At 43.9% G+C, this 20925-nt stretch overlaps 2 protein-coding genes across 2 annotated transcripts; both read right to left on the bottom strand.

The window, feature by feature from the left end:
- Positions 1-2201: 2201 nt before the first annotated feature.
- rab11fip5b (RAB11 family interacting protein 5b (class I)) lies at positions 2202-11630 on the bottom strand. The gene is made up of 6 exons (XM_028416959.1): positions 11199-11630; positions 8894-9423; positions 7524-8127; positions 4675-6981; positions 3943-4078; positions 2202-2462 (listed from the first exon to the last, which is right to left on the bottom strand). The coding sequence occupies exons 1-6, from the start codon at positions 11576-11578 to the stop codon at positions 2202-2204; spliced, it is 4218 nt and encodes a 1405-aa protein (XP_028272760.1). The 5' UTR covers positions 11579-11630.
- Positions 11631-14056: 2426 nt separating this feature from the next.
- Positions 14057-19763, bottom strand: bend4 (BEN domain containing 4). The gene is made up of 5 exons (XM_028416466.1): positions 19664-19763; positions 16707-17276; positions 15627-15718; positions 15110-15350; positions 14057-14289 (listed from the first exon to the last, which is right to left on the bottom strand). Exons 1-5 carry the CDS (start codon positions 19761-19763, stop codon positions 14057-14059), a joined length of 1236 nt encoding a protein of 411 aa, XP_028272267.1.
- Positions 19764-20925: the final 1162 nt, after the last annotated feature.

Below are 20925 nucleotides of genomic sequence, written 5' to 3'. Positions count from 1 at the left end.
TGTAACTACTGAAGCAATGCGCCGCTACGTCTGCCGGGAGGTGTAGTCCTCTGGTTTGCTTTAACGCTGGCAAAGTTGAACCGCATGACTACACATCCCAAATAATCGATAAAGTGGAAGCTATTGCATAACTGTTCGGATTGATCTTGGGAGAGATAACAGTGAGATGCGCCCATAGGTGTCAGACTGTGCCAATAAATCATCCTCCTCTGAGGAGGTGTGGCCTGCAGACACACACAACACCACACACAAGCTAAAGTTCACTGCACAACAACAATAACTGTGTGGTATAAAGCTATTTACACGTTTCTCTGCAGAAAAACAAACTCATTAACCATCCTGAGCATCCAGCCATCAAAATAACTACAATACTGTTTATGCCTTTGTGTAGACTGTGAGTATAATTTGTGGTTTTTACTTAGAAACAAAGATCTAAATACCAAACATGGTGTCTTCTGGTTAGATTTTGTTTGCATTCATCAGGTCAGCTCTGAGGAACCCTGTCTCCCCTCACAGAGCTGCAGCTTCCAGCACGACCAGACTTGTTGTGATTTTATATGTTTTTCCTCTGGGATAATTGTAGGCAACACCCATGGTGGTGATATACAGGCCCACTGAGCAGAAACTCTATGGTACTTTGCTGTCGTTACAACAAACTGCAGCTGTCTTATCATGTTTTATATTCAGGAGAATCATGTCTGCATCATTCACATTTTGAGGTCCCACTGTGGACCTGGAGGGGTTTTTCTTGATGTTTTACTTGTTGATGAAGATTCTCAGTCATCCAGGTCATCATACGTAGAGAAGATCGAAGCAAGGCCTCTGGACTTGTAGAGTTTTCTTGAAGAAGTTTCGCTGCTCATCCAAGCAGTTTGGTGGGGAAACATGGTTTATATGTGGTTGCAGACCTCAGTGGGTGGGTCTGGGTCTGGGACCACATATAAACCATGTTTCCCCACCAAACAGTTAGAACTGATGAAGCTGCTTGGATGAGCAGCGAAACGTCTTCAAGTAAACTCTACAAGTCCAGAGGCCTTGCTTCGATCTTTTGCTTCTTTGCAGACAAACACCAGCCTGTGCAGATATATTTTGCTTTTCACCAGAATTGTGACGTGAAAAACAGATTTCTCTATACACCATCTGTGCAGTTATAGCTCAATTTAAACTGAATTTGAAAACAAAGGGTGCAAAGCAGACATGCTGAACCACCAGGTTTTCCACCACAGTCTGTACAGGAGTGCCTTCTAGTGGAGAGACAACAACATCACAGCTTTACTTACCAAACATGCACACATATCTCCAGAGTGTCGCTGCAGCCTGTTCAGGGAGAGAACATAAAGACTTTGGTTCATGTGCACTTTATTTTATTACAGTACTGTGGTCATGTAAAGCATAGCAAGTGTAGCTACAGTGGTGCTAGAGTGGCATTAAAGAACATGTTATCATGACAAAAGTGTTTGATAGAAATAACTTATATTACTCTTATTTATTACTTTCTATAGTAAAATGGAAACAAATGACAACAAAAACTTAAAAATATATTAAAACATTCTGGTTGTTTTAGGCTGTGATTAAAGGGAAACACAAACAAAGCGTCTTCATCCCCTTCAGACACTGAGATGAATGTTTGCTCTTTTGCTCACATTACAGCAAAGTTAATGCAGAAACATCATCTCTTACATTGTTTTCATTGCAAAGCAGCATTTTTTTTATTTCTAAATTCTCAAGTTAACCTTTAGTAACACTGTTTAAGATAATGTTTGGAAATCTTATAATAAAATGTGCAAAGTCTTTAAAGGTTACTTGAGCTAACGCCATATGAAAAACACATTAAATGTGCTTCACACTGAGTTTTATTTCAAGCGTGCAAAAGCAGTGACTTTCTGCTGACTATGCTGACTTATTCTAGTAAGCATGGGTAAAGTAATTGCACCTGCTCTGATAGAAGCTTTCTGTCTGAGTATGCTGAGCCAGATTTATAGGGTAAACAGCATGCATGTTGGGTAATATCGTGTCTACATCAACAGGGCAGTATTAGCAGTGAGAAGACCTGGATGAGTTTGTGGCGCATTCGTTTGACTGTAACAGCCTCTAGAATAATGACTCCCATCCATAAATAATTATAATAATAACATTTCTCTAGGAAACAATACTCCAGAGGCTCGTACATCACACACCAAAAGCACAATATAACACTGTGGTCACTTGTGTCTGGAGCGTACTTGAAGCAGCGTGGGCGTCTGCTCCATGATCCGCAGTAACAGATTATCTATGTAGTCCTCCAGGTCTCGGACCTGCGCCTTGACCTTTTTCAGCTCGGCCTCACATTTCTCCAGCTGCGCCTCCTGCCGCTCGGAGGCCGCCTGCTGCTTCTGCATGTCCATCTCCTGCTGCAGCAGCAGGGAGATCAGCTCCATGTTGGTCAGGTGCTGGTACTGAGCCGAGCGGTCCACAGACACCTCCTGACAAGAGAGGAGGAAGAAGTTATGAGTGAAAATGTCCTCTAAATGGCACAGTGATCCTTTATATGATTATATGTTTATTATGAAGCGGAGAGGCTGAACATAACAATCAATGCAGGGCAAACAGCTGAGCCAGCTCATATTGATGGTTTTATAGATGCTGAGTTTCACCTTGTTTGAAGTGTCTATGCTAAGTCAACAGAACAGCGAATCAGCATGTCTCATAATCTCTAAAACTGTGAAACAGCAAATCCTGCTTATTTCTGACAGTTTGATTGCTTTTAAGTGAAATTAATCACGCTTAAAGTGAGCCGACTGTGGACTCATTATTATCATGTTGGAAGGGATAACATTAAAGAGCAAAAAAACGAAGATTAGCATCCACCTCCAGAAAGTATTATTAGGTAAATGTAGTCAAAGGTAAAGTAGTGGTTTGGCTCTGATGACTGTTATATTATATCTGCATATAAAGAGCAAGAGAGCAGCATGTTTTGGCTGCTGGAGTGGGAGCTGCTCTGTACTCCCTTTATGCAGGGATGGCAGATGCATCTTTATCTTGAATGTCTGATCTTTTGCTGAGCTGTTAAATCATTTAAAATGACTCCATGTGAGATGTGAGAGAGACAAAACCATAAAAAAACCTCATAAAAAGCGGATGCGTTTTATGAGAATACACAAGCATGGAAACCACCGCTTTAATCTTAAAAGCATTAAATATCTTCATCTGAATTAAAGCTGAAAAAACTGATGAATCTATCAGAGTGAGTAAGTAATACCAACTAATGATACGATAATTGACTGGCAGGTTAGAAACATATCTACAGATGCAGGTGGTAAAAGAATGAAGTAAATCACAGGAAACGATGAAGCTATACTCCTGCAATGCAGATATTCACACAATGTGCACTGCTGGTGTTAATAAATGCTCGTGGAAGCATTCATCTGCACCCTAATGGTGTTCTATGATTTAGTATGACACGTTATTAACTTCATTCTTCCGCAGTTTGCACACAGCATTGAGGATACCTTCTGAAAAGTGAGTGAGGTCATTTTAATCCTCATGAATGAATTTAAATGTTAGGAGAAAAATGCACAAAAACGAGTCAGACGTGAGGTAATAATATCCACAAAAAAATCATCTTATTATCACGTGAAAATCAGGAAAATGTTCCACTTGTGTTCATTTTCAGGTGAAACTAAAAGGTGGTGCTGAGACCTGGGAAAAATCTTATCTGGGCCAAAGATTATGTCAGACTGGAGAAAAGTAATGGGATCAGGCTTTCTCTGCCAGGTGTTGGAGGCTGACTCCGTTTAACAGGGAGCTGATAGGAAACAGCTGCAATCATACATGTGTGCTGTTCCTGTAACACACTGAGAAGTCATGCATGTATCAGTGATAAGAACCATCAGCTGCAGACAGGCTGTCCTGTCACAACATGCAAGGATGTGTACATAATGTTATAAAGGACTCATAAAGTACCTGAGTCCTCTCAGGTTCGGCTGTGACATGGTGGGCGGTGCGCCCTGGGTGGATGGTAGATTTGAGCTTCTCCAGAACAGAACGACCCTCCTTCTTCTCTGATTGGCTGGATGTCAGCGGCTTCACTGGATGAGGTCTGCAAAATAAAGAGGTCAGCACGAGCATTTCCACACAAGCACTCTGCTTCATGTTCAGTCAAACAATAAGACGTCACCGTTACTGATCTGACTCACTGTCAAACCAGTGCAAGCCTGGTCAAAACAAAATGACTCTATTTGCCTTTCTTGTTTCGCAAAGTTTTGAACATATAACGTTCAAACACGTTGAACATGGAGGCTTCCTGTTTGGTTAACAACAGCATGTTCTAGTTAAATAACTCACAGGTTTTCAGCAGGTGGCCAAAATAGCAGCAAAACTAGAATTTAGGCAGAACAAAGAGTACGAATGCAAAAAGCTACAACACTCAAGAAGAAACTGAAACATGAGGTGAAGAACATAAATGTGAAGCAAAGCCGAGAATAATGCAGCAAGAACCATCCATCCAACACTTTGGATGCAAAGGCAGAACTTAAAAATGCATCAAACAAGCCAAGACAGCAGGAAACCAAACCACCAGAGCAACCAAAACAAAAACAATCCCAATTACATGTTTTGTTAGTGCAAATCATGTCTGTTATTCCAATTCAGCACAGCTTGTAAAATACCTTCATGTCCTAGTGTGAGGGTTCTCACCTGCTCTCCTGATGGGGCAGGTTGTTAGCTGCTGGCTGTGTCTCCTCAGGCAAATGTGAGTGCCATGCAGCGACCAGGGGCTGGGCAGTGGTGGAGGAGGTGGAGAAGGAGGAGGTGTAGGGGGCCACGGCCAGCGTGGTGCTGGCTCCAGCACTCGGCCCTGAGCTCGAGGGATGTATGGAGGGGCAAGAGACGGGGGTGTCAGCTGACAGGGAGAGTGCAGAAGGGGTGCAGGGAGAGGAGGGTTCAGGCAAAGATTCTCCGATCTTTGTCCTGGGAGGGGTTTTCGAGTGTGGGGATACTTTTGCGTGGAGGTCTTCAAAGCTGATCTCAGAGAGTTTTCTTGACACACAGTTGGTGTCTGAAGATATTTGTGTATGTGTTTGATTTTTACTGGTACTACTTTCCAACAACTCTGCCTGTTTATCTAAAGATGTAGAGGGCTGACCTGGAGGCGACTCTTCACCAACTTCTGAAATGTTCTGAACAAGGGATAAAAACTGCTCAAACTCTCTGTCTCCACTTTTGCTTCGGCTGTTTGGGCTGTCACTGCTGTTCTGTTGGGGCGCTGCCTTTGGTCTGAAACGTGCACTAACTATGCCTGAAAATGCCTGGTTAGGATTGGCTAGCTTGTCTTGGGGGTTTCCATTATCGTCACAGTCCCTCTGTGTCTTTTTAAAGTCATCGTCAATACTTTTTACCTCTCTGCTTTCAGGTCCAAATTCAGGTGATGTCAGAGCAGCCACCTCCCGGTTAGAGTGACCACGTGGGGCCACATTATTCAGGTAATCTCTGCAGTTGTCTTGGCAAACTGGAGATACTTTGCAGAGTTTATTGGAAGTTATCTCAAAGGAGGAGTTCATCTCAGGTATGTAAGTGTCCTTTAAAGTGAACAGATCCTCAGGCGTGGTCTTCTCATGGTAAACAGCTATCTTTGAATCTTCATGCTGGAAACTGCTGATGCTTTTCAGAGTGTCCGTTCCCTCCGACTGAGAAGATGCATCAGAATCAATAAAACCAAAGTCTGTATTGTTCATATTCAGGTTCAGATCTCCTAAAGTTAGAGAGAAAGATATGTTATTGTTCATGCATGTGCTTTCTGGTGGATTCGTCTCTTCTGTCTCCTCTACTGGAGTGGAAGAAACATCTTCTACATTTTTCTTTGACGGAGTCGTAGATGACCGTTTCAAAAGGTCAGTAACAGATGGCTCATTCTCAAGAAGCATTTGAGGTCCAGGGTTTTTAGCTGTGATCACAGTTTCTTCAGCGTTCAGTGATAAACGATGGACTTTGGACTGTCTATAACTTTCCGTAAACAGTCGTCCATACAGATCTTGCTCAAACAGCATCCCTCCCCAGCAATCGGTCTCATCTTCCAAAGGTTCATATCTGAACTTTTTGAGCTTCTCTTCAGGCAGGAATCCTGGAGAGGTGATGCTTCTGACTGGCTGTGAGTGGACGCTGAGGGAGTCGGAGACCTCGCTGCTTGTGTGAGGGTCTGGAGATCTTTTACACTCTCCGTCTCTTCCATGCTGTAGTGAGGCGACGCCGGTCTGAGACAGGAGGTAGGCTTCTTTATGGACAGCTAGCTCCTGACCTCTGTGCAGCCAGCCGTCAGAATAAATCTCATTCACCGGGGTTCTGAAAAGTCTCCTCGGAGGTAAAGGTGGAAGCTCCTCTTCACTGTTCTGCAGTTGTTGTGTGTGAACTGGAGGGTAACTACGTTTACGTGATGAAGGTGGGCTGGTTCTCCGGTGTTTTTGAGGAAGACTGGCTTTAGGTGAGTTGAGCCTGCTGGAGGCGAAGGCATCGAATGAGTCCTCCCATTCACTTGCAGCACTTTCTGACATGTAGGGTGGGGCAGAGTGCAGTGGAGAGGAGTTATGTGCAACTGTTTTGGGTAATAACGCAGGAAGTGATATCTGCCTAGCTACTGGTCTGGGGCGCTCTCGCCTTATGGAAACCACATTTGTAGCACTAACTTCAGAAGCAGTGTAAGGCTGTGAGGTGTAATGAAAGGGTGATGAGGCAGATAAGGAGCGGGGAGCAAGAGGAGGTGACTTCTGCAAGTCTTCTGCTATGAGCTCCTCAAAGAAAGGGTTGCGCTGCATATGTGGGAGAAAAGGATTGGACGGGGAGATGGGGGAGGAGGAAGGGGTAAAGAGATTGGTATGACTGCAGTCATCAGGTGAGGTATGACCAGAGGGGGAGGCAGAGGGAGAGGGGGACTGTGGGTGTACAGGGGAGCGTGGAGGGAGTGGAGGGGGTACGTCTGAGCTGCTTTCTACTTTAGGAGAAACTTCCAGCCTGTGGAGGAAAATAGGGCACAATAGTCCTCTTAGTTAATGATGTGCCGGGTCACCAGATGGGGAACATCGTTCTTACACAAACAGAAAACACAACCAAAAAACAAGCTGATATTCCACAACTGAGACAGCTAACTTCAATTTAATTTATTTTTATGATAACGTATGAAAAAAGTAACTTAAAGTGAACTAAAAGAAGCAAAGCACCCTTGCAAAAATAATCAAGCAAACAAAAAAACTGATGCAGCCATTCAAGCAGCACCTGCACTGCAGCTATTCTGTTGGGTGAGCTCATATCAACATGGAATGATTCTCTTCGCATCCTCGAATCAAAACCTCTGACAGAGAAACACACACTGATAAGGAGAATGACAGGAGTGCTATTTGTGGAAAATATAGTGTGAGATGATAATGGTTGTAAAATCAATTCCATTTTCAAATGAGCAGGGAGCGGAGCAAAACACTGGACACCCAACGTGAATGCAGGCCTCCCATGTGCCTGGATAGAAACAGTGAGTGAATCCCGAGAAGACCCTGACTCACCTCGGCTTGTTCTGGGAGTCACCGGAGCCAAACCAGCCTCTCAGTCTTCCCTCAGATGTCGAAGCAGCCTGGTTGGAGTCGGACTTGGCAGGGAGAGAATCACTCCTCCCTCCAGAGAATAACGTCTTTCTTAACTTCCTGCCTTTGTCAGGTGATTCAGCTGCTGTGGGGACGGTGGGTGCCTGCACGGGACAACCCCCTAGCTGAGCTTGCTGAATTGGAGTAGTTGACGGCCGAGCTTCCTTTTCTTCCTCCTTTTCCTCTTTCTTCATCTTGTCAAAGGACCAGCGTCGGCCTTCTGCAAAGGAACCTTTGTCTTCACTTTTTTTGGTGAGATTCTGCAGCGAGCGAGACAGCGGGGAGCATTTCTCCAGCAGGACCAGCTTGGAAGGCAGAGCCCCGGAGCTCTTTGGAGTCGATGGCTCGGATTCATAGACATGGCTTCCATTTATGCACAGGGAGGACTGGGACTGAGTCATGGTCTGACCCTTTAGAGACTCCACTGCAGTATTTGCTCGAGGGAAGGCTGTAGTGATCTTACTAGCTTCATCGCTGAAGGCCCGCTTGTGTGTGAGGACTTTTGTGGTGTGTTGACTAGTGAGCACTGTTAGAAAGAAAGAAGAACTGGGTTACCACTCTAAAATATCAGATAAAACTGAGAAAAAATGTTGAATTTGCATATTAATGAGTATGATAATCAGTTTCTTTGTATCGTTTTGTATCCCCCTTTTTGCCCTAGAGCTGTAATGCTTGATTTTTTTTTCCTTTTTGCTCCATTTTTGGTCTCCAACAGAATCATCATCAACAAGATACATCAGCTATTTCCTCAGCTAGCTGCTATTTTTGTTTGTTGTTTGGTGCTGGGCTGTGAGTTAAAAAGTGATGAAAGAACATAACACCTAAACAAAGCCTGCAGCCATGAATTTAAATCAATGAGCTGATGATACTGCTAAAAATACTCAAGAATTAGAGGGGATGATAATCAATGGACATGGTATAAAGGCGTATTACATTACTTTCTTGTCCACTAGAGGAGGGATTTCAAGGACTGCTGATCATCAGACATAGGACTACATCTGTGTTTTTTTTAACTTTTTATTAGTATTTTGTACCTTGTCTTCTTTTTGATTCATCCCAGGGATCAATAAAAGCTTATTTTATGTAAACTCCATGACTAATACTTGTTACTTATTATATTTAGCATTCATTTTGTTTGTAGCTTTCTGCACAGACACAAGACATTGGTCGATAAACACCTGTGTAATATTTGTTTTATGTGATTCTGTCTATATGAAGTCATCTTCATTTAGCATGGTGGCTAACCTGTACTAATGTCCTGTGTCCTGCATGTGACTGGTGTCAAAGCCTACCTTTTTTAGCTAAGTCTGTCTCTCCATAGTGGGTGTCCACTCTCACTTTGCTAGTGTAGATAGGGGAGCTTGGAGGGTCTGACAGCAGGTCCAGGCTGGGTGGAGGCCCGAGGTTATCACTGGCCATGGAAGACACGCTGCTTTCTGAAGCCAACGAGGAGCACGACCTGGTGTCTGACGACTTTCGCAGCCTCCCTTTGAAGAAATCTTTCACCTTGCTCCTCTTCTCCTCTGCAATCTCCACATCTCGTGGTTCCACCGGCCTGCCCCCCTCCTCTCCAAACGGCTGTCCCACGGATCCTGACAGGGCGGCGTAGCGGCCTGGCACGATGGCTGAGGAAGACTCCACGTCTCCCCTCTTCCTCCCTGTCACACGATCCTTCAGCTTGCCAAATGCAGAGCGAGGTTTGTCCTTCATGGTGAGGTCGAACATGCTGGCGGTCATGTTGTTTCGAGTGAACTGGACTGTCACCTGAAGCTCCCCACGCTCCTTCTCCTTTCTTCCTGCCTTTGAGTTCAGCTTGAACCATCTGCAGAAAAACCAGGGAAAGCCCACAATGTGACACGCAGACTTACATAAACATGATGCAGCACATGAGCAGGATATTTTCAGAGTAATGATATCTATTCACAAATCAGAGCTTGTGCTTTTTTGCTGTTCACTGTGACAAAATGGAACAAAGAAAATGCACTCACTCCCTCCAGGCAAACTTCGTCACATATTACATAATCTGGAAATACAGCTTGAGGGGACTAAAAAAATCTGACAAACAGTTTTATAAACCTCAGAGCAGGAAATCACAGCTAAAACTCTCCAGGTCCACCCACCCACACCTGTGTGAATGTTGAAATTACAACAAAAAAAGAATATGAGGAGTCAGCCAATAAAATCCTCCTGCTGTCCCTGCCTCTGAGTCTTCTGAGTGGACGAGAGAAAATGTGACAGAGCCAAAACCAACAGCAGGAATCCAGAGTTCCACTGAGTGCAGAGAGGGCGGAGGAACCACAATTAAAGCCAGATGTGTTGTATTGTTTTACTTCACTCTGCTCCTCAGTGTTGATAGTGGGAGTGTTTCACATAATACTAGTACTACTACTAGTCCAGCTATGTCACCTGTGGCCCAGAGTGAAAGCAGGGTTTCCATGTGGTTAACTCAAGTTGTACCAAACATCTTCTTCCTCATTCACAGCTGCACCATTAGGATCACTGCGAAAGTGGTGCCCACTGAGCTCCTCCACCAACTTGGGGAAGGGATCTGAGGGTGACAAATTAAGGGAACAGGTGGAAGAGTTTGTGTTCTTCTTGAGTTTCTCCTCCAGAGGTCATTGTTAAAGGTGCCTATGAGCCTTCTGAAGGAAGTTCACCTGCAGCACTCTCTTTACATCCCAGGCAATCACACTGATAAACTCCAGGTGTCCTCCCCTGTCTCTGACCCAAGTCTCTTCAATTGTTATAAAGCTGAGGAGGAATCTCTTGTGCCCCATCACTTGTGACAACTTTTGCTGGTTGTCATTGGATCTCATTAGTGGACTCTTGTGATGGTGACACGCCTTCCAGGACAGGGTCTATCTTTCTTTTCATCATGCTGCTAGAAAAAGCTGCCACCATGTCCCCGTGGACCTGTTTGGATGATAAGTCCTTGAGACTGAATTACAGGGTGACTGTTAAGATAATGCTTCCTGAATGTATTTACGATTGAGTGATTGGAAGATTTCCTAAACCCTGTCACACATTTGGTTGTGTTTTCTTTCAGTAAAAAGTAAGTGAACTGCCTGTTATGTCACTCAGAGCTACATACCACAGTGGCATGATGCTTTTTAAAACTGCATGGCCACCACCTTGATGTGTCCTAAAAGTAAGAGACAATATGTGTGAAATTGTGCACAAAGATGGAAGTCTTCCTGTGTGAACCCACACACTGGGAACTGCATTTCATCCTGTTGATTTGCAGTGCATTCTGGGAGCTGCTGCTGGAGCAGCCTGGTGAAGGATGTCAGTCCACAGAGCCAGCATTGAATCAGTCTGTGGGTTCAAGCTTTGGCAGCTTCCTCTCTCTTACTCCTGTGTCATGCTGCAAAACATCCGAACTCTCCGCTGAGCTGCTGCGTTTTAGGTTGTAAATAATGACGCACATGACTGATAATCAGCGCAACGTGAGGCGGAAACTAGCCCCAAAATAGCGCACTGAATAAATAATAGTGCGTAGAAAGTTGGATGTCATTTAAATGTTTTATCATCTGATAGAGACACATGACACATCACTTCTGTCTCTCAAGTTTGTCATAAAAATAAAACACAACCTACTCATCTCTGGGACACGCTCCTTCCTGAAATATCCGATCCAGAGGGATGATGGTTTGACCGAGGAAGACGTCCAGTCCGATGAGCACACGGTGCATCACCGTGAGGACCAGGTCCCCGCTTCCATGGGGGTATGCGCTCCGGCCGCCGTCCTCCAGGATCCCGGGGAGCAGCTCAAAGCAGCACTCCTCGTTCCACTCGGGTACCTCCGCCTTTTCCACCAGCCCGGTGGTGTACTTCTCCTTCCCCACCTGGATGATGGTGTAGAGGTAGCGGCTGCCATGCTTGCCCTTGGTTCGCAGTCCCCTTGCCCGGAGGACGGTGACATTCACATGAGTGGGCACCCATCGCTGATCATCATCCAGATCTATCAGTGACATCATCTTGCACCGCAGAACAGGGGCGCCTTTGTGCCCCCTAAATGGTTGTACTTCAACTCAGTGGCGCAAGTTATCAGCGGGGATCATCCCCCTCGCGTTGCGCCAGAGTTTCCGTGCTGCGCAAAAAAAAACACCTCTGCAGAATATCTCCAAAGTCCGTGGAGCCTCTGAGGGTTTACCCGAGGTCAGGCTGCAGGCAGCTCCTGCTCAACTTCAAGCTCTGCATGCTATCCTAATTCAATCAATGCAAATCGCGTTAGAGTTGCGTGCTGCTGAAACCAGAGTCCACGCCGCGTTCATGTCGCATCATTTAGTTTACTGTCCAAAATCTGCTCATTGTGCTGACGGCCCGCCCTCCTCCACAGCAGCAGGCCCGCATACAGCGAGAGCGATGCCGCAGAATTAAAGAGAAACACCCAGCCGAAGCTCCTCCAGACACACACACACACACACACACACACAAGGTGCTTTGTGCGTGAGTTGTCAGTAGACAAACAGCACGCACAGCAACGTAGAGAAAAGCCTGCGAAACAATAAGATGCAGAGAGTTGTCTGACACGGATCAGAAAAGAGAATGCAGACCAGACTGATCAATACATTGAAATCAATCATTTCAGAGTCTGACTCATAGACTCATTTTAAAGGATAAGCCTTCTTCCTGCAGATAGACCTGTCCATTGACTTAAAATTACTGTAGATTATTTTTAGATAATTTTATTATTTTGGCTGAAATAAAACTTTCACTGATTGACAACATTTCTGTAAGCGCAGCGCCATCTACTGGATTGTAGTCACAACTCAGCATGAAAGCCGAAAAATCAGACAGTGAAGAGTCACATCCTGTTATTCAGAACTGACAGCAGGACGTCTCTGCTGTCTATAAGATGGCATGGTCCACCCTGGCCTGCTGCTACTACAATATTTACGGTAAAAATAAGTGAACAGTCTTTCAGGTTTCATGAGATAGATAGATAGATAGATAGATAGATTTGCAGCCTCAGTGCTTAATATTATTTATTTTTAAATAAAAAACCAACAGAATCTATTATATTTGTAAAAATGTGAATGATGTTTCACAGTGTTGATTACAGCCACTTTGAGGAGTAAATACAAACCAATGCTCACATTCAGCACAGCAACACAATGACAGAATCCACCTGTTTCAAGGTTTCTGTGGCACTTTTCTACTTGGCTTTAAAAGAGGGACACATGTTATTTCAACACTTTGCACAATAACTCTACTTTATATTACACATTTACACAGCACTGTCGATGCGGTGAAAGGACCTAAAAAAACTAAAAACGTGCTACATTCAAACAGGAAACAGTGTCATGAAGTGACAACAAATAAATAAAATGAAATTGGAACAATAAGACACTTAAAGGTGCAAATAAGAGCTTCAGAAGGAAATAAGTGCTCAGATTTTTTTCCACTGGGGTCTACTGATAACTGTAGATACTTTCTGTCATCACGAAACAACAAAAGAACTCACTGAATGAGCTCTGACAGCTTTTACATTTTACACTATGGAGGTTGTCTACCAGCTTTAAGGCAATATTATATGGCAGCTGCCTCAAATCCATCATAACACAAAAAAGGCTTCTCAAATCCTGAAGGAGAGTTTGGAAGTAAATCTTTCTGTTTGTACTCCAACAAGCCTTTTTTATACATACAAACCTTCAAATAGAACAGAACCAGACTTTTGTGCAGTCACTTTTCTTTTTTCTTAAAATATGAATCATTTGAATAGAGGGACAATTTAAGAGACCTCAGATAAAAGAGCCAATTATTCGACTGTTCAAATCGAAGCATGTTCGAGGACGAAACTTTGGCTGAATAAAAAATGGAATGACTGATTTTAACAGTGTGACTTTAACTGTGTGTGTTTGTGAGAGGATCAGCAACACTGCATCATTGATTTAAAAGAAATGCACTTCTCTTTTGAAGACATAAAACACAATAGAATCGATTCAAATAAAAAAATAATAATGTGGACGCAAAGTGCAAAACCATGGGTAAGAAAACACGACTTTCTCAGAGGCACTCCTGTAGAAGGGCTTAAGTAAAGGTGCTTAAACAAAATAAGTGCTACTTTTCATGCTGATAGTGACAGAGGTGCAGCTTCAGCCATATTTCAGCTTGGTCACAAACATAAATGTGCACATTAGAGGGAAAAAAATCCCAACCTTCTTGAAGTCCAATAAAACTTAACACTGAACGTGACATAAGTGCTCCAAACCATAGAAAACATGGAAGACTCAATTTAAAACCCTTAACAGTCAAATTTTGACTTTTTAGGTATAAAAATGGCAAAAAAGTTATAAAACTATTTGAAAAGAGGACTGTAGTTATATTCTGTATGATAAACTTCCTCTGGAATGTTTTCTTCACTTTGTAAAGTGACGGGATAAGGTCGGTGTTTTGGGATATGTTGTTGCACAGCTACATGTCAAGCATTTGTCTGTTAAAATTCTTCAGCTTCAATCCGACTGGCCGTTCTGGCAGCCTTTTAAGTACAGTTCGTCCTGTGACAGATGTCCGTCAAAGCCGTCCATATAGAGGCTGCTGGTGCTGCTGCCGCTGCTGCCCAGAAACGTGCTGACTGCCCGGCCCTGACGAGCGTGACCCACGGCGTCGCTGAACACTTTATTGATCTGCTCCTCTGACGGCATCCACCAGTCCGGGTTTGAGGCACAGTGCATCCGGATAAACTCTGGCAGGATTATGAATTAAAAGTGAAGTCAAAGGATGTTTTTGCTTTTGTTTGTTAAAATCAGGGCTTAATGAGGGAATGTTTGGGAGTCTGGGTGACAGTTCTGATGAAGATGAGAAGACCAGCAAAGGGACCAAAAGCAGAGCCACAGTGTCAATCATCTGACACACACTTTTAATAGTGCCATGTGCTTAATTTACAGCAGTGCTGGCACCAGATTTATTAAAACATCTATTTATCTGACGCTGAGGAGCACATTTATGGAAGAGGCTGCCTGATTCTGCTATGACAACAAATGTGTGATACGGCATTTGTTCTGCTTCATCTCTGTTGCCTCAGATTTTGGTTGGAGCTGCACTCAACACCAGCTAAAGGTAATTATCCTTGGTGCTGTGTCTTGAGCATTATTGGAGACCATCTGTAGCAAACGGAATGGATTGGACACACACCTGTGTTTAAGTCCTCTGTTCACACTGTGCAGGCACATATCTGGACCTGTAAAATTAACCCTACAATAACAATTTTTTGTGAGACATATGTGCGCCTGGACATGCTGGTTGGTGAAGTAATATAACAGATAGCTCCACACTCTGAAATGTAACCTTGAAAAAAATCATGTGAGAATCCAGTTTCGTTTAATTAGACGTGAGAAGTGAGAGCACTCTAATGAGCCTGGCATTCCTTCACTCAAAAAACACTGAGTAATATTTTATAAGCGCACATTTGCCAGAGATTCGTACTCAATAAAGGTCATGTTTAATTTCATGCTGACTGGAAGCAAATATTCTTCTGAATGAACTGACATTTTCAGGGCTCGTACCTCTGAGGCAGCTGACTTTGACGGGGTTGAGCGGTCTTCTCTCCAAGCCTGGCTCTCCTGAGTGGACTGAACGTTTCCTCTTGCCCAAACCACAGGAGAACTTGAGCTCATCTGTGGTGAAGACGTAGCGGATCAGATACCGCAGCAGCCGCCTGCCGTCCTTCTTAGAGGAATTCACGGCTTCGTCCCACTGCTTGTTGGTGATGAAGAGAGGATAGCTCTCGAGGAGCTGTTTACTGCCCTGCAAAGGAGGGGAGCACAAAAAGCGTAAAATCACACAAATTAATCTTAAAATCATCTTTTCTTAATTTAACACAAATGAAAACACAGACCTCAAAGACTGTTTGCCGTTCTTCTTCCTGTAAAGACACAAATTTGAATTTTCACACCGGTTGATAACACAATTATCACCATGAAGAGATTTCTAATGAATGATGGATCTGATGTTTTGACACCTTTAATCATGCTGCTGAGAACACATGCTTTAAATAGCTGGAGGCAAAGCAGGTCAGCTCACCTCAGTGAGCTGCTCCTCTGGCATCGGCTGGACCAGCTGGTTGTGGAACTCCAGGACAGTCTTGAAGTAGTCGAGAACATTTTGACAGGGAACTGCATAAAAACACAAACTAATGTAAACCAGTAATACAAACAATTAAATCATCCGATTACCAAAAATCCTGCAGTATTTTACTTCACATCAAATCATCATTTTGACTCTGATGTTGGGTTTGAGATCAGATTGTTGCTCTGCTCTGTACACAGGATTTTATATGCAGTTAAAATAAGCAGATAAAGTGCTAATTAGGTCACTGTGACACAGGGGAGCTCAGAAAACAAAAATAGATGCTTTTAAGCCCAAACTGCGTGATGCATTTAGAGACCATGTGAAAGAAGGGGAAACTTGTCTGATGGTTGAGTATCACAGTGTTGGCTCCCCTTTCTTTGCAGTGCCTTTGGCCGCTAGAATAGGATCCACAACAACTATTAATACTGTCACTAAGCTCCTTCTTCATTTTGGAGAAGCATTTTTGCTTTTTATTGATACTTGGCAGCAAAGAAGAATGAAAAGCACTGAGGCAAACAAAGGAGGATGACATGCAGTAAAGGTCTGCATGCTTGAATCAAACCCAGGCAGCTGCAGTGAGGACAATAGCCTCAGTTTAGGTGGCACCCACTCTGACAGGTGAACCATCTGGGCACCCCAAGGTCATTTTAGTCTATATTAGTGCTGCAGTACAAACAAACATTCCTGGATGGTCTTTGATAGTCCTGAGAAAACTGCATGCTCATTAAATGAGACTTGAATAAGTGATACCCTTCTGTTTTAGGACACAGACTTAAAGTCACTCCTCATAAGCTACGAGAGGGTTTGTGCAGCTAATAAAAAGTTATTTTTGTGCAAAATAAAGTACTTCTACAACAGAGTCACTAAAGCTAAATCATATGCATAATTCTCTGCATCATGAAAAAACCCCAAAACAAGAAAAGGAGGAAACAAAAGGAACAGGGCTCACAAATCCAACAAACGGACACAGAGCGGTCTCCTTCATTTTGCCACTCTGTGTCAACGCAACAAATAACACTGCTATTACTGCACCTGGAATATTCTCCAGCTTGTTGCGGAGCTCCTCGTTCTCCTGTTGCAGAGACAGCACCTCCTGCTCCAGCTCAAGGCAGCGAGGACAGCAGCTCTCCTCCTCCTCCTCTTCCTCCTCAGGCAGTGTGGATGAAGGGTGGCCGTACGACTCTGATGGAGTCGGGGAGCCCCAGCCACCCAGGTTGTGTCTCGGAGACACGCCTGAACCTGGTTCTGCTGATGGACACTGCTCCTCCTCTAGGCCTGCAGCCAGATGCTGCTGCTGCTGAGGTCCTGAGAGCAGGTAGCTCTGTAGAGAGTCTGTGAAGATGCGGAGAACTGCAGAGGTCTGTTGTTGGTTCAAATGGCTTTGTTGGGCCTCCTCTTTGGGGTCTGTGGTGGAAGAACTCTCTTTAGACTTCCCCTGTGACGAGCAGTGAAGCCCCTGAGCGTCCCCTGGCCCCTCTTCCTGCTTGATGTTGGAGGTGAAAGAGGAGGAGGAGGAAGGGGGCTCTAGGAGACGTCCATTGTTGAGGAGGCTGAGGACTCGGCTACACTGCTGGGCGAAGGCATCCAAGATGAGGCGGTTCTCTGCGGCAGAGCGACATTTCGACTACAGGTTAGTCATTAAAAAAAGAACCACATACATCTGTTTCTAACAGGTTTCTGCTTTATCTCTGAGGTCCCCATTGAGTTTGGTCAAGTGTCAGTACAATCAGATGAAGAAACATCTTATCTCTTTTTAAGTGCACTTAATGCTCATTATTCAGCTGCAACAGAAATGTGGACATTTAAACCTTTGCATCAACATTAGGGCAGAGATTTGAAGGCAGCTGAGCAAACACACTTTGCTGTGGAGTATTCTGTGACAAGCAGACCAGATACTGTATGGACCTCAAGCACCTTAGTGCTGATGATGTTTCTTTGTTAAGAGCCAAATGGCTGAAAAGACATTTCACTCTTAAAGACAGACTTTATATTTTAATACTTGGCAATTCTGATGTTTTATTTATTTCCCAAACATTCACAATAAAGTCAGTGTTTAAGACTTTATCGTCTTATGGTGGCAAAGTGTTTCATTACTGTAGCTCTTCTGTTCACAGAAATGCCAGCGTGATTATGCTGATTTATTCAGATGTCAATAAACTCTAAAGTCACAGTATCTGCTGTGACCAAACCCAGCCGAGCAAACAAAATCAGCACAAAGATGGAAACAAGCCTCAGTGTATGGTTTCCCTGGTAGTCCAGGCACGTCTGTATGAGATGATCTCACACCTCTGTGTAATGATTATGAGTCCTCTGGAATCACACACACACAGAGACAAAATGAGTTCTGGGCAGCTTCTTTCTGCATTGCCACTTGCTCAGATGTGTCTATCAGCCCGGCGCAGATGTGTCGCATTTATTAATATGCGTGCCGTCTCTGTTTACCCGTCGAGATGTATCTGATATCATTCGCCCTCACCCTGCCACCTCCACCCTCCCCTCTCGCTTCTCTCACCAGTTCTGTGAGCTGAGAGCCTCATAAAATTTCATTAAAAACAACACGGTCGGCAGAGGCAAATTTATGAGACCCATTTATTTTAATCACAACTCTTTGGGAAAGGCTTTTCAATGCAATTTGTGTTATTGTGTGCTCAACTGATTGCTGAGTCCCAGGGTCTACAGTGCTCCTCTTTATAAGAAAGGACATCAACTTTTTTTTTTACCAGCCACGAGAGGGACATTAAGCTGTTCACAGCGTGCAGATAAAAACACTCTGATATGTTACTATCTGTGGGATTACATGGCATGTTAAGTGAGAGCATCTTTGTGTGATTCATGCCAGAAACACTGACACCTGAGTTGATCGCATTAATTGTCAAATTATTTTAAATATTAAACAGAACACACATTCATGTATATTAAATAATACAGACCTGCAGAAACCTGAGCACTGGATCAACGCCGGATTGTCTGTAAAGCAACAATAACCAGCAGCAAACTGAGCCTCTGCTGCCAGCGGTGATAAAGAGATTAATATCTTGATTAAAGGATGAGATGTCTAATATTTAATTTCGCATCAGCCAGGATTAGGTCCATTGCTTTCATCTTAGTGTTAGTTCCCATGGACCCGCCCTCCACATGGGGAACACATTTCTTCCTGTACAGCCCTCTAATGAACAGCAGCTGGAGAAAAATGAGCAGGGAACAATGTGTTTCAACAGGAGATTGTGAGGGCCCTTCTTGCACGTGTGCACACACACAGTCACACACAGGCAATTTACACAGTGTAATTCTTAGCACATGCACACTGGAGATTCAATCATGACTGCTCTCATTACAATAGCAAATCAATCACTGCTGTCAGGAGGAAGAAAAAAAAACAAGAAATTGGAACAAAAAGCTCAGATGATGTGAAGCAAACAAAAGAGATGCTGGCTTTTCTCCTCTCACTTAAGTTTATGACTGTAGAGGCTTCATGCTCATTTTACTAGACAGTAAATCCTTAATATACATCAGTATCAGCGTGATATGGAGCAACATTCACACTGAGAAAGTCTCATTATTATTATTATTGTTATACTAGAAAATGCATATAAAACCTAGAAAATGCACATAAGTCTCTTTTATCACTCAGTCTGGACAAGTTTGAGACCCACCTGTGCTGATACCGTAGGTGCAGTCTGGAGAGAATCTAGGCTCAGCTGCGCTGCTGCTGGCGCACCGCTGCTGGGTACCAAGAGATGCTGCCGCCGCCACTGCTGAGGTGGATGTGGGGACCCTGCTGCTGGGCCTGGTCTCACATGGGAAACGATGCTGCTGCTGCTGCTGACTGCTGCTGATGCCGACGCTGTTTTGGTGGAGCTGCTGCAGCCTCTGTTGGTGGTGATGGTGAGGCTGGAAGTGATGAGGCTGCTCGGGATGAAAAGTGAAATCATGCCCGTCGCCAAAAAAAGGCACCTCGACCACAGCGGACCGGTCAAAGCGCGACTTGCCCGCCGAGCGCTTACTCTGGAAGGTTTTCAGGGTGCTGTACGGACCCCGCTGCTGTCTGCACATCTTCGGGGCGCAGGGCCCTTCATCTGCGGGCTGCATCTCTCCCTCAATCCCGGCCAGGTGTCACACAGCGCGGCGGGTCGGTATTGTAGTTAGTGGCAGCTGATGAGTGAGGGATCAGATCGTCACTGTCTGGCTCGGTTCCACTCACACACACACACGCCGTGTGAAGGGTGGGCTAAATCACTGACAAGACGCCGCTCCAATCCCCAGTCGGCAGCGGCGATACTGACACTCCTCCGGAGGGAAATGCAGGCGGGACTTGAGCGCCACTGCCTGCCTCCTTTGTAGCCAACATCCTCACTGAGAACAACGGGGCGGTGAAGCATTTTACAATCTGACAGTGGGAAAAAAAAGGAGAAATCCTATAAAAGAGCAGACAGAGGCCATTTTGCTACTGAGCTCAAAGCAGCATCATGAGCTCAAATCACTGAACAAGCGTCTGGATCAAAAATAAAGAAACGTGTGAAAAAGAATTTTAAAACAACAGATTTCAGTAAACATGACACAATAAAAAAATGTGGTTAATTTCAGATGATGTAAAGGCTCTCATAGAAAAACAGACCTGCCTCATTGAAACATTCAAATAATTAAAATGTCCACAAATAATATCAATTTACTTTATGTCTGTTTTCCCTGTTAAAGGTTAAAAGCTGTAAAATAGCCCGCAGACCTAAAAGTTTGCAGCTCCACACGGGGGCGCTGCTTCAATAGGTTTCACACAGGAGGAGGTTTAACAGATGCAGACGTGATGATCACACATTCTCATGTTAAACAGACCAGTGTTATACAGAATCTGAAATAAGTCCAATTAAATAATCATCAGAAAATAAAATAGTTTGAATGGTAGACTTCCTCTGAACAGTTACAACACTGACCGCTCCTATGAAAACAAATGTAATTTAGTTCAGCTGCTTTTTAATTCATTAGCTTATCTTACTGGAAACACAGTTAGCTTCACTGTAGTTTATAGATTATGAAGCTATTTTTATGGCCAGATGAAACACTGTCTAATAGAATAGCTCTGATGCTCAAGTGCTAACAGTTTTTATAAGAAAATTAGAAATGAGAAAAATTAGAAGACTTTAGAATCATAGTCAAATATTATCTGGTATCTAAACTTTGCTAACATTAGCATTTAGCCACAAAATAACAGTGTCTGATTTATGTTTACTTGTTCAGTCTTAAATGTAAATAATGT

The sequence above is a fragment of the Parambassis ranga genome, chromosome 10 (assembly GCF_900634625.1).
Source record: "Parambassis ranga chromosome 10, fParRan2.1, whole genome shotgun sequence".
In the NCBI taxonomy this organism is placed as follows: Eukaryota; Metazoa; Chordata; class Actinopteri; family Ambassidae; genus Parambassis; species Parambassis ranga.
This window is presented reverse-complemented; position numbering and strand designations above follow the sequence as displayed.

Coding starts and splice junctions, on each gene's coding strand:
- bend4 (XM_028416466.1), bottom strand. CDS start 19,763: ATGCAGCCCGCAGATGAAGGGCCCTGCGCCCCGAAGATGTGCAGACAG. Junction 15,719..16,706: donor CAAGCTGGAGAATATTCCAG/GTGCAGTAATAG, acceptor GTTTTTATGCAG/TTCCCTGTCAAAATGTTCTC. Junction 14,290..15,109: donor CAAAGTCAGCTGCCTCAGAG/GTACGAGCCCTG, acceptor TAATCCTGCCAG/AGTTTATCCGGATGCACTGT.
- rab11fip5b (XM_028416959.1), bottom strand. CDS start 11,578: ATGATGTCACTGATAGATCTGGATGATGATCAGCGATGGGTGCCCACT. Junction 8,128..8,893: donor GACAGACTTAGCTAAAAAAG/GTAGGCTTTGAC, acceptor TCTTTCTAACAG/TGCTCACTAGTCAACACACC. Junction 6,982..7,523: donor GACTCCCAGAACAAGCCGAG/GTGAGTCAGGGT, acceptor TTTCCTCCACAG/GCTGGAAGTTTCTCCTAAAG.